The 13,050-nt window shown below is 36.3% G+C and overlaps 1 protein-coding gene across 1 annotated transcript in view; it reads left to right on the forward strand.

The window, feature by feature from the left end:
- The window catches only part of LOC113225450 (phosphatidylinositol 4-kinase alpha), a 72,762-nt gene that overhangs the window by 15,900 nt on the left and 43,812 nt on the right, over window positions 1-13,050 (forward strand). The window contains exons 4-8 of the mRNA XM_026457764.1: window positions 3,624-4,339; window positions 4,452-4,565; window positions 7,386-7,563; window positions 9,118-9,171; window positions 10,900-11,000. Coding sequence (XP_026313549.1) covers window positions 3,624-4,339; window positions 4,452-4,565; window positions 7,386-7,563; window positions 9,118-9,171; window positions 10,900-11,000 — 1,163 coding nt within the window. The remainder of the gene's footprint in view (window positions 1-3,623; window positions 4,340-4,451; window positions 4,566-7,385; window positions 7,564-9,117; window positions 9,172-10,899; window positions 11,001-13,050) is intronic.

Raw genomic sequence — 13,050 nt, forward strand, 5'->3', positions numbered from 1 at the left:
ACTTCCAATAATCACTACTCCAACTTCATTTTTTGGTCATTTTTTGTTATTTTTGTAAACATTTTCTGAATTTTTTGAAAAAAAAAAAACAAAAAACAAAATTCGAAAAACCAAATAAACGAATTTTGTTACAAAAAATAAAGAAACAAAATAAAAACAGAACAGGTCCAAAAATTAAGTTGGCGTAGTATTCATTGGAGGTATCGAAAGAGTAATGGAAGGAAAGGAAAGTGTTATTCCTAACATTGCTCGATCGGATAACGAATGAGAATATTCGACCGGACAACGGATAACCAAGGTCGGGGATGTTGTACACAAATTTGATAAAATGAATCGGAAATGGGCAGGACTTGTAGCTGGGATGGATCGAGATCGTTGAACTAGGAGAATCATGGAGTGGCGACCATGCGCCAGCACGCGTAGCAGAGGTCGTCCACCACTTGGTTGGGTGGATGACATCAAAATTTTCGCGAGTCGCTACTGGATGCAGTGGCACGGGAGCTACATAATTGGAGAAATATGGAGCAGGCCTATGTCCGAAGACGGAAGACTGCTTGACGATTATATAAAAAGTGATCAATCAGATGGAATGATCATAATAAGTTATTTCCAATTTTGTTTGCAATGTTGTTTTTATCAATAATATCAACATACCGCTTGCGCCGCCACCGGCACCAGCACTGCCATCCGCACCTGAAAATTATGATGAACAAGAAACAATTGAATTTATTAGTATGTTGTTAAATAATAAATATACTTGAAAGATCATTATACGGTGCTGGGGAGTATCAAATATCATTATTTCCAATAACTTTGAATATTTTACCGCATACCTTGTTGCGTGCTCTGAAACAAAGGAAAACGTGTTAAATGAAAATATATTATTTTTTATTGCAATCATATACATTTTCAGGGAAAAAAATTTAGAGTAGGCTCTTGGAAACAAAAAAATAGGTAATCGCACTATCGCCTCGTGACTATTATGGCAAATCCACTATATCAGACTTTGTAGAAACAAACTGGTACTACATGAATGTATTCTAAAACTTACGGATCCAACCAACATTAGAGCTACAAATACAACAGCAAAGTGCTTGTACATTTTTACTGTGTAATATCAAAACTGATACTGTTCATGTTCACCTAACTCAACCATTTTATATGTTTCCGAATCTCGTTATTCAACAAGAGACTTTATCTAAGTATGTAATGATGATCGTTTTATAAACGTTTCAAATTGAAATAGTTTTATGTAATTTAGGTAAATGAGGTGTGACTTATTTATTTACGTTTTAGATGTTTCAATTTCTAGTTTGTTAGTTCATCGAAACTAAAATGTAAAAATAATAATGTTAATGTTATCGAAAACTCAAGAACTAGTGTAAATTCTTACACAGAAAACATCCCTGGTTGAAGAGAATTTTAAAATATTAATTCATATACACGTGCCTATGTTGATATAAACACTACGTCACTAAACACAGTAAACAATAATACACAAACAATATACGAATAACTAAACAAAAGAACACATTATAAATTTAAGTCCAATTCATAGAACAAAGTACTAATGTACAAATCACAAGGATTTTGGACAGTACGAAGCATCATGAGTCTGTGATAAATAAGACGTGACTCTATCGTTTAACCAAAATAATATAAAACATATCTCTGAAGATTTTCATTAGCACTCAGAGAAGTAGACACTCCAAAAGCATTCGTCGCTGCAGTTCTAATGCGGTTGGTGTTCCTCATTGACGGATTGGCAAAGCCAGGAGAGACCTTATGCCCAAGACAAAATAAAAGAATCGAAAATTTCATTGGGAGACGGTTGCTTTTTTCCATCAACCGGAATATATGAATTTGCTTGTTTGAATACCATTAAACGGACATAATATTTTATGTGCCCGTGTTAACAAGATTCATTGACTTAGCGATCTACCGTGGCTTTTGTACGTTGTTACTATCCAAATCAACCTAAAAGAAAAACTTCACACAGTTGAATCTAATCTATCCTCCACGCCAATAATCGTTTATGGTGTCACTCGCACTAACATAAGTTTTCATAGTTTTCGTTGTTATCGTTTAATAGTCCGTGTTAAATATTTTTCGATTTTATATCCAATCGGCTTCATTATTTATACTAAAATTTTTGAGGACCTATTTCAAGTGTTAACCGTTTGGATTATTAACACATTTATTAAATGGGATGACAATAGGATAAAAAGTCCCCTAGCCAGAAACAAGCAACTGAGGCTTTTGAGTTTTGGTTACGTTACTTGATTCTGTATGCATCTCGGATCGAATTCCGACTTTACTCTTTATACGAGAAGCTGAAAATTCATTCGTCTACATTTCCTGCCACCTTACTTGTTTTTGCCGCTAAATAGTAATGTGACCATTATTGTGTTTCGGTTTTAAAGGGTAAGGGTGTGTGGGACTTGTCAACTTGTCTCATGGTAACGGGCGGAGTGGCAAGTGCTCCTCAGATCTTTGCAATTTAAAGCTCTGAGTGCCATTGCATCTGCTACGGACAGGCATGTCTCTTACCACCAGGCGCACTACTTGTTCGTCCTGTCACTTGGCATTGTAAAATAGTAGATTCTACAACAAGTGAAGCACATGTACAGTTTTAGTTCATCATTTTTAAACATTCTGTATAACAGTCGTATATAACATTTAAAATCAACAATTCCCATAGGTACCCCATGTGACGCGTTGATAATAATTTCGAATAATTATTTCATGTCAACTGCTCGTTATGGTTGTATTGGATTCAAAATTATAACCTTCCTAGTGCAGTGTTCACGCAATTGGCATTGCATTTAACTAAAGTGAGTTTTGAATCAAGGTTAATTGAAAATCGTGCTATGTGTAATGTGTGTAGGTAGGGATCTTATAATGTGACGGTTTTAAGCTCCAAAAAGGCTATCTAATCGTAGACATATAAAGAAAATTAAGTAATAAATCCAAAAAATTTGCTAGGTATATTCTCCTTAGGTCCGTTTGTTTGTTTTTTTTTTTGTTCGTATAGCGATCGCCAACCGTCACACAAAATATGACTATTAGTGAAATTCCATCCTATTACTTTATTTGGTGATATTTTCAGAAATAGAAAAATATGCGGATATGACACATCTATGTTTTTCACTGCGCGTCAAGTCTGTTAAAGACCTTGCTATTAATTTTGTTCGTAACAACTACAAACTATTTACTTCAATGTGACGCAAATAAAACTATTTGAAAATATTGCCTACATGACGAGAATTGTATTCTTAGTAACAATGAGAAACGAAGGGTGTTGACAAAAATACCAGATGTAAAAAATATGAAATACGATTGACCACAAGTGACCTAATGCGTACGGGATCATCCGGAAAGGGACAACAGCGTTTACGATTATGGATACAATAAGTAATAATAGTTAGTAAAAATAGTTGGTAAAATAAAGTTCCAATTTGTCATTCTTCAAAAGATTCGAAGACATCGTTACCACGCTTAGATTAGATAGATTTCGTTCGCTCTTTTGCGATGCCTATGCGGTGGTCGGTCCCTATGCTCAAACGTATCCAGGAAATTGTATTTGTAAAGTCAAAATGCAATGAAAATGTGTATTGTTTCAGGTATACCAATGTCAGAGAAATTTAGCTTCTGCCTCAACACTCTTCTCTCTGATGTGGCGTCCAAAACTCCATCAGTCCGGGAAGAAATTATCACAGCTCAGATCGAGCTTATGGCCAATTTGAGCAAAACCATAATCGCGACCTCAGAACGCAAGGATGCAGACACTTCAAAGCTGCAATTATGCAAGAGTACAGTACCTATACTGATTGGCTTAGCCCGGTCCATGGGTAGATATTCTACCGTTGATCCTCCTTTGTTATGCAGATTATTTCCCCAACCAAGCAGTCCTGTCAAAGCGAAAGAACCTGAACAATATTTTGAGTATTCGACTCTGGATAAGAAGAGGAAGTTCAACCAATTCCGACCCATAATTCCAAGGTCATTGTCGGGAAATTTGAATCCAATGAATGACATCGTCGAAAATGGGAGCGATACTCTTGACAGTGGTACAGGGACTCTCAAAAGAGGTTCCTTACATAGCTATCATTCAGTACCTTACGATCCTACGACATATTTCTTCACCAAGTACGGTTCTAGCTTCAATCAGTTTCCGTATATGAGGTTTTCGGAATCTCCTGAAAAGAGAAACAGTGTGCAATTCTTCGTGACGTATTTACAGTCGATTTTGTCAATTGCTAAGAAGCTGCTGACTAAAGATATGCTGGCGTTTTTAGACGAGGAAGCAGAAGATATTTATGCGTCTGGGCAGATTCAGGTAAGCCGGGAATATGATACGTTGTTGTGGTAAAAAATTGAATTAGTGTTATTCTTCGTGTTACTGAAATATGTAATTTTGAATGTGTTATTCATATTTTCGATATTTTTAGGTGTTTCCGTATAAATCATTCTCAGAAACCTTGAACTTGGTGATGGTAACACTGCTAAGGGAGATTCTGCAGCACCAAAAAGATTTGCCTGGACCTTTTACCAAAGACGTTCAGGTAATTTGTGTTCCAATTTAAAATTATTTATAATATGTGTTAAATAACATGAAATATATATGTACCAGAAAATGAAACAGCAGCAGAATACTGGACGGTATGTGATATTTGTACTTTCATGTTTGTTAGGTTTTGAGCTCTTGCATTAAGATTAGGCGCCATCCAAATGTTGTTTTATGACAGGGTCTGATAGTACGTTGGCATAAAGTATCAAAAACAGTGTGTCAAAAATTTCAAAATTTTTTTTCAATATTTCTTTTTTATCTTTATACAGGATTATTTGTAAAATGCTAACAACTTCGCAAATATTACTAACATCATAAACAACAAATTTTGGTCCATGACTTTTTTCCAAAACATATACATTTTCCGGACCGTTTTCGGTTACGGCAACGGCTTCAACTTCGCTGTTGGTGGTGCGGCTCACGTAACCAATCTTATTAGTAAAGGGACACGTGAGCACACCTTCAACGCAGTGGTAACTGATCACCAAAGGTGGTCGGGCTCTCAGCTCGTCACGTCAAACGTCAAATTTAAATTCGTTGACAAGTTTCATACTATGATGTTTTGTTTGTTATAAAAACGTAATAAAATTACCAAAAATAAACTTTTTTGTTGTACTGACAATTTTTAGACCTGTATTTAGTATTTGGGAAATGCCGGGGTAACACGAAAGGAAACGTCGTGTTACGTTTGACAATCCACTGTATTGTTCAAGTGTTACACGGCACTTCACCTATTGCTAATGTCTACTGTGAACAACAAGTTAATTTTATATGCCTCACTGGCGTGGCGCACGGTACGTTACCGCTGCGGAGCGCGTCCCAAGAGAGAGTGAGTTTTATGAATGGTTTCTGACTTGCCGGAAAAGTGAATGACGTTTAGGGCAGCGCCCACAGGTAGTAGGGTAGTAAGTTCAAACGTATAAGCGTCTCCCCCGATGACTTATTCCCGTCTAATCCCCAAAACTGATTCACCGCCATTTTTAAATTGCAACTGATCCTCTCTATATTTTGCAACTCCCAATGGATCCCCTTACGGTATTTGTGAGGTAAGTCCAGTCAAGAGAAAAAGAAGTTTTGAAATCAAAGTTAATACAGTTATATAAATTAGTACAGTTAATGTTGTTCATTTCTAATAAACTAACTAAAATACAGCACAACCCTTAAATACATTTTCTTGTTGACTGTACCACAGGACCTACCAACAATAAACTTGTAAGTACCAGGTTAACAGGTTATCATATTAATATTTATTCTTGATTCCCAGTATTGGGGATCCGATGGGAATAGAAAATAATTTAAAATAAAACAGATCCTCCAGGGGATCGGTTTTAGAGGATCAGATGGGAATAATCCTCCTCGACGACCCTTACTTTCTTTTGTTCCCGCACAGAGTTATTAGTGTTTAGAGCGATCTAAAGTAAAATCTTACGAATTATTAAAAGTCATGCAACTAAAATTGTTGTTTTCACAAACATCATTGTTAGTAATATAGTCCTGCGAGGTTACTAGTCTTTTACAAATAACCCTGTATATAAAACACTTTCGTCGTTGCAACACAAATTGTATGGTTTGAAAATTATTATTTCAATCCTGATTTTATTTCTTCTTGCTATGGACCTTTGAACATCATGTAGATGTAGTCACGTGCGTTACTATGTAAACACACGTATCCAAATTACAATCAATTCAACTCCGGAAACATTTATCGCTGTAGTTTTTTTTTTTACAATTTTTTTCCGTTAACTATATAACAACACGCGCTAAGTTTAGCAAAGTACTTTCTGGTTTTAATAACTGTTGTTACGAAAGTCGAATTTGGAATTGTACTGATGGTTTTTCTATTGGAGAAGTCTAAGTTCCAGAGGAGACTTCTTTCGGCTGACATGTTCAATTATTGTCCGTGTAGAATATTACAAGCTTGAACTAAGTAGGTAAACTTATTATAAAACATTTTAAATAAATAAATAGCGCACACACTCATAGCCCCGCTCTAGGTAAAGCCTGTATCGCGGATGCCATGGACACACACATAGGTAGACAACCACAAATTACACCAAAATTCACGAGAGAAAGAAATGTAATTATTTCTTCCGGCTTGGGAATCGAATCCGGGACCTCTGCGTGGTGAGGCACGCTCAATTCCCGACGCCGAAAAACCGCGTCTCTCTTGTCCTGTGACCATATCCGGACATAGCTTCCGATTTAAAGCAACTCCCCCGCACCGCGCGCCTCCTCGCCTTAGACCCTCGTCAAGACCGCTACTAAGACCCGCTAGCTGCGCACGAGACAGACGCCCCTTGTACACACCAACGGGGCAGACAAACATGTCCGTCTCTGCAGCTCACCATAAACCCCAGCGAGTCCATACCCAAGTCCGGGTCCACCAGAGACGCCCGTGAAGGCGTATCATTGGCGGAGGGCTTGGCCCGGACGACCGCTATACTCAGGTCTTGCCGGCGAGCTCGTAGTCTCTCCGGAATACTCTATCTCTCGGGTCGGTAGGTAGGGACTACCAGAAATAAAAAAAATTTTGGCATATCATAAAAACCATAACCCAGTTTTAGAACATTGAAATTGTTTATTGATATTTGAGCTATGCATCGTTAGGGTTAAGTTCCGATAAGTCGAATACGTTAACTAAATTGACCTGTTCTTAAAAGAGAATTTTGTACTCTATGTTTTTGCTATTTGAAACGGATATTTGACCATTTGTCACTTAGCCGCGTTTTAGATAATGGACGGCAGAATACCAGAGCAACGAAATTCACATAAAGCATGTACCTATTATAATAATGTATGTATTTTTATCTTGTAGGAGTTCGTAAAATGCCTCTTCCTAAGCGGCCAAACGGAGCTCCAGAGCCGACATCACGACGCCGCAGAACGTGAGGACAGGGAAAGCAACTACGCCGCGGTCAATAAGTTTAAGGTCAACGTGATGGCCAACTCAGCGTGTGTTGATTTGCTCGTTTGGGCCATTGGGGATGAGACAGGTACGTGCCGAAATGATTAAACATAATCAGTGAGTATACAAATCGTGCCATCACTGGGTGTCGGGTTAGCACCAGAGCTGCAAAGAATATTTGGTTACTATTAATTCCATATTTTGTATATATTATCTTTGGCTATTCGGCCGAGTACCAAATTACTCCCTCTGAAATCGCGAAAATTCGATTTTTTTAAATTTATTTATCCTTCCAATGACATTTTTACAAATAAGATAAGTTTCTCGCAAACGTCATAAAAGTTTATCGGGAAAGGTTGGTTGCTACGCTTAATATTACAGCCATTGACTTACAATTATATGGACGACGTGTCCGCGCTAAAAAGTGTCCGAACTTATAGGACGTTAAAATCGTATATAGAGCGTCATTCATGCTTTAGTCTTCGTTTGTTCAACTGACAGCAAAGCAAGCAAAATTAGACAATACTGCGACGACATTACAATTTAAATTCAACGCTTTAGCTTTTTCATATTCCTTTACATGTCACTACGTTTAAATAGGTTGACTTGGGACATTTTTTTTTCGTGGTTTTGTATTAGACCCGTCGTCCATTTATTTGTAAGTCAATGATTACAGCAGATTAATGATCAGGTTCATAGTCATATCATTTATTGCATTATGTGATACAAGAAAACTTTTTCTTTGGTCAATTTCGTTTTGAAATTCAAATTATAAAATTGAGCAAAAAAAATCCATCGGTGTTACAAAATCCTGATTTTCAGTAGTTGGCAAAAACGTGCGTGATCCCCTAGACTCCGTTGATGTGTGCAACAAAGGAACATTCCTTTTCTATATTTTTTACCGACTTCAAAAAAAGAAAGAAGTTATCAATACGACTGTATTTTTTTATATGTTACGCGATAACTCTATTAAATAATTTGTGAATCAATTTTGATGATTTTTTTTTTTGTAGGAAAGAGGATACCTCCGTGTAGGAGCCATTTAAATTTGAAGGAAATATTCCACCTTTAAGGGTGGCAAACTAGGGGATAAATCTGGTTTCGCGCAATTTTGCGGTAACCGATTTCAATAAAACTGGGCAAATACATAGATGTAATTCCTCAAACTTTTGAGGTCGGTTATTTTTTTTATGAAAAAGTTACAATTATTTATTCTGAGAAGTATTTTATTATAAACTTTTATTGGCATCAGTAGTTTTCAGGTAAGTTTTTTTACTCAATTTTGGTGACAATTTTTATTATCTAATTACTCGAATATATCATCGTGAGATATTAAAGAATATTTCAGGTCACACATCATCACATATCACACAGGATATTCTATAAATATTTAAATAAAAAGAAATTGTCACCAAAATTGAATAAAAAACTTACGTAAAAATTACCCTCATATGGTATGTACTTGTACTCATATGAACTTGTTCATTATCAACAAATTCATACGAGTTGATTGAAGCAATAAACTACCTTATTTGCAACTATGTAATTGGTATGGTTATCTAGCATATTTATGTATTTATTTATATACTATATTTAATGTCATGTACTCTTGTATATATATGTATGTGTATTATGCTTCCAGTGGATCAGGACTATGACGTGCCGGCTCTTATAAACGCTCTAACAATATTAATAGGTATCTCAATTCATCGTGCGAGTGACCCTTTACGATTGGCTAACTGAACGCATGGATTTGTATGAAACAAAATTATTAGGATATCTCCTTAAATTAATTGAAATTCCTGCTTTACGCTGTATTATGGCTATATGATTGTTTAAGATGGTATGTTACGAAATCACAAGAATGTGTCCAGAGACAAAATTATAATATACATATACTTTATTGCATAACAATACATTAACACGTTCATCGCCGTGATGGGTCAAAATGACCGGCATGACATACCCATATACATATATATGTTTGCGATGCTCGTTCATGCCATCGGTGGCAAACTGGTTTAAAGGCTTTTTGATGGCATATCTACTTTTCTAGACTTTGAAGAAAAAAGTACAGCTGTAAGTTTCGAATAAAAAAATACTTTAATTCAAAATTCAAATTAAAAGTTACAAAGTAAGCAAAAAGTGGCTAATGTGAAATGTCAATCTAAAATGAAAAACGTATGTCAGTTTTAGGTAAACATCGATCGAACATAACGTGTACGTACACTGTCCGGCGTTGTGACCGGCGTGGTTAATAATAATAATTATACTGTTAAAATCCCAAAATAGAGCCAAATAATAAAATATAGCGAAAAAACTTATACACATATACAAATTAGACCAAAAGCAGGTACATAAGCCAATGTTTTTTTAAAAATTGTAGGCGGCGACGAACGTGTTAAACCAAATCCCCTTAAGGAGAGGCCACTCCGCGAGCGAAGCGAAGCTAAGATAGCTTAGCTCACATAGCTGCCTGCAAAGCTAACTTAAGAAAATATGGCGCTGTAGCGACAGAGTTTACTTAGCTTAACGGGACCTTACCTATTTCTCCCGCCAAGCAGCTGTGTTTTGGTTTTAAAGGGCAAGTATGCTGGTGAAATTACATGCACATGGCACTTGTCAACTTATGCCTCAGGGTGACAGGCGCAGTGGCAGTGTCCATCAGATCTTTGCGATTAAAAAACTCTGAGTGGGACTGCAACTGCTATGGACAGGCGTGTCGCTTAACTCCAGGTGCACGACTTGTTCATCCTCTCACTTGGCATCATAAAAAAACGTTGAGTAGTTAGCCTATATGGTTCAGTTAACTCAGTTAGCTTAGTTCGCAGTGTGAACAGATCGGTACTACGCCAACTTAATTTTTGGGCATGTTCTGTTTTTATTATGCTTTTATAAAAATTTGATTTTTTTATATTTATTTTCAATTTTTTGTTAACTTATTTTCCACAAAATTTGGGGAACATAATATTAGTAAATGAATATGGCTGTTTACAAAAATAACAGAAAACGACCAAAAAATAAAATTGGCGTAGTGTTAATTGGAGGTATCGAGTAGTATCAAAACATGACGCAGCTTCGTGAACGAAGCTAACGTAGCTTATCTTCGATTTGCCGCGTGGACTCTTCTTAGACGGATTAATCGCATTACCGATTGGACGAACGGGTTACACCGCGAATTGCATTCCTCGCAATGTTATTTGGCGGTTGTAACATTGGCGTTCATTACACCCTCAATGTGCTAAGTGACGCATTTTCTATAATCAAAAGCAGCGCCAGCAGATGCCAAGTACGGCTTCACCTTAATATTAACTAAAGCAGCGTTCGATTTTTCTACTAATTCTATTATATGTTTCCCTCGTGTTTTCGTTTTACAATTAGAATTATTAGGTTTGAAAATTCTAATTTCTTTCTTTGGTTTTAGGTGCCGACTCGTTATGTGGCCGATTGACGGAAAAAATCAACTCTAACCACAATCATAAGTTGATATTGGCTCATATGCCGTTGCTGATGGTTTGTCTTGAAGTAAGTGTTTGAGAAGTGTGTCCCGGGCACTCATTGAGTTCGATCAGTTAATACAGTGTGTTGATTTGCACTTGCCCTATTTCAAAAATTAATAATAGAAATAATGCTAAATCATCTAAAAATATTAAAAAAAATATTCTGTTATATTTTCTGGCTAATTGTATCTAGTAAAGTTTTGCAAAATTGTCTCAAGTTATATGCACCACGCAAGGGCAGTGACCTCGCCACCCGCTTCACCCAGCGATATGTAATCTTTCTCGGATCACTTATTTACCTATTTTTAAAATTATGATTATGTACTAGTATTGTTATAATTTACTATATATTATTTACATTGATTAGAAAAATTGACTGAAAAAAGTTTTTTTAAGTTAGATTTGGTAATTATCAACTTTAGGTTACATGAAACTATTGCTAGAAGTACCTAGCTCCACAGCTGGTGACTGGCTCCGTACTGGAGCCACCACCACTTATGCAGAGATTCGCACGTGAGCTTCGTTTCAACATTAGACTCCACAACTTTGAAAGCAGAAACCTCGACACTCGTATCCTCCGCGTAAACTAAACGTTTCACATCATGCCATAATAATAAACACACACTTGTACTTGATGGATTACCATGCAGGTTCTGGTGAACCTGGTAGCGGTTCTTTTTTGCAGTACTAACTCTTGTTTACATACCAAACCACGTGGCATTTCGTGACAGACTGGAATAGAATATGTATATGCCGTCCCGTCAGCGCGATAAATAGATGCAGTACGGGAAGCAAGGTCGCTTGATCTACCAATCGCGCGCTCGATCTACCAATCGCGCGCTCGATCTACCAATCGCGCGCTCGATACGACACTTCCCCGCTGGCGCTACTCGTACCCCACCACCAAATAGATCTAAAATGCGTTTCTTTCTGCGTATTTAAGGTCATTGTTCAAAATGTTTGCAAGTGCCGTGCAAGTCAATAACCTTTGGATCAAATTTGTTTACCGTAATTAAATGAAAAATGGAATTTACGAAATTTTTTTTCCATTTATTTTTTAGTGATTTGGGTTCAGTTTCGGGTGTAGAATAACCTCTGTAAGTATGGCAAGAATGCAAATCAACACATTGTATACTCACCAAACTGTCCTTCTAAGTAATAATTTTCTACAGCATGTTGTATTTAAAAAAATATTACGGCATTCTATACACACAGATGTTTCTTTAGACACTAGACTAATGGCTAGTTAAATTTTAACTTAATTTATGCGTGTAAACTACAGAAGAAAAAAACATTGAAAGTGCCTTAAGGCTCGATTACTGTCAGAACCGCTGTCGCCAAAATTCACACATTATAATTTGAAACACTTTGTAATCTTGATAACGATTGGTCGTAGTTTCTAATTTAAAAAGAAATAACAAATTTGGAACTGCTAATATAATTTAAAACTCTACGCTGTTGGCATATCGTTGAAAGTTCAATACCATCAATACCTATTATTGCAAGTGCGCCGTTTTGAATTTATATTGAAATTTCAATCAATGTGCTGCCATCTAGACGTTATTAGCTGAACGACGAGACGAATTCGAGATATTACTTAGTCCTCCAAAAAACAAACGACCATATTGCAGAAGTATAAGGTTTGTTTCCGTTTCTTGTGACAAACAAATTATTACGATAAACATTGAACATTTACTTTGATTTAAACTCACGATTTTCACACATTATTTGATTTTTAATTCGGGACGTCTATTATATATGGTCTCTTCGAGACCATGGACGTTGCAGTATATCCGAAACGTCGAAGTAAATAAAATATGGTTTATACTTGATTAAGTCCCGAATTATAAATCAAACTTTGAACATTTATTAAAATAAAATAAAATTAGACGTAATGGTGATACGAAACGTCACCAAAGATAATATTACAAGAGCGACTAAAATTTTTGTTCTCCAAAGTAGCGCAAGAGCGAAAGCGCCATTTCGAAAAATTTTTCAGGGGAGCATGGTTTACAGTTTCACGACTGTTTTAAAATATTAGGGGTTAAAGTATGAAATTGCCGTTTTATTGCAAT

Source organism: Hyposmocoma kahamanoa, unplaced genomic scaffold (assembly GCF_003589595.1).
Source record: "Hyposmocoma kahamanoa isolate Upper Pololo Valley unplaced genomic scaffold, ASM358959v1 160, whole genome shotgun sequence".
In the NCBI taxonomy this organism is placed as follows: Eukaryota; Metazoa; Arthropoda; class Insecta; order Lepidoptera; family Cosmopterigidae; genus Hyposmocoma; species Hyposmocoma kahamanoa.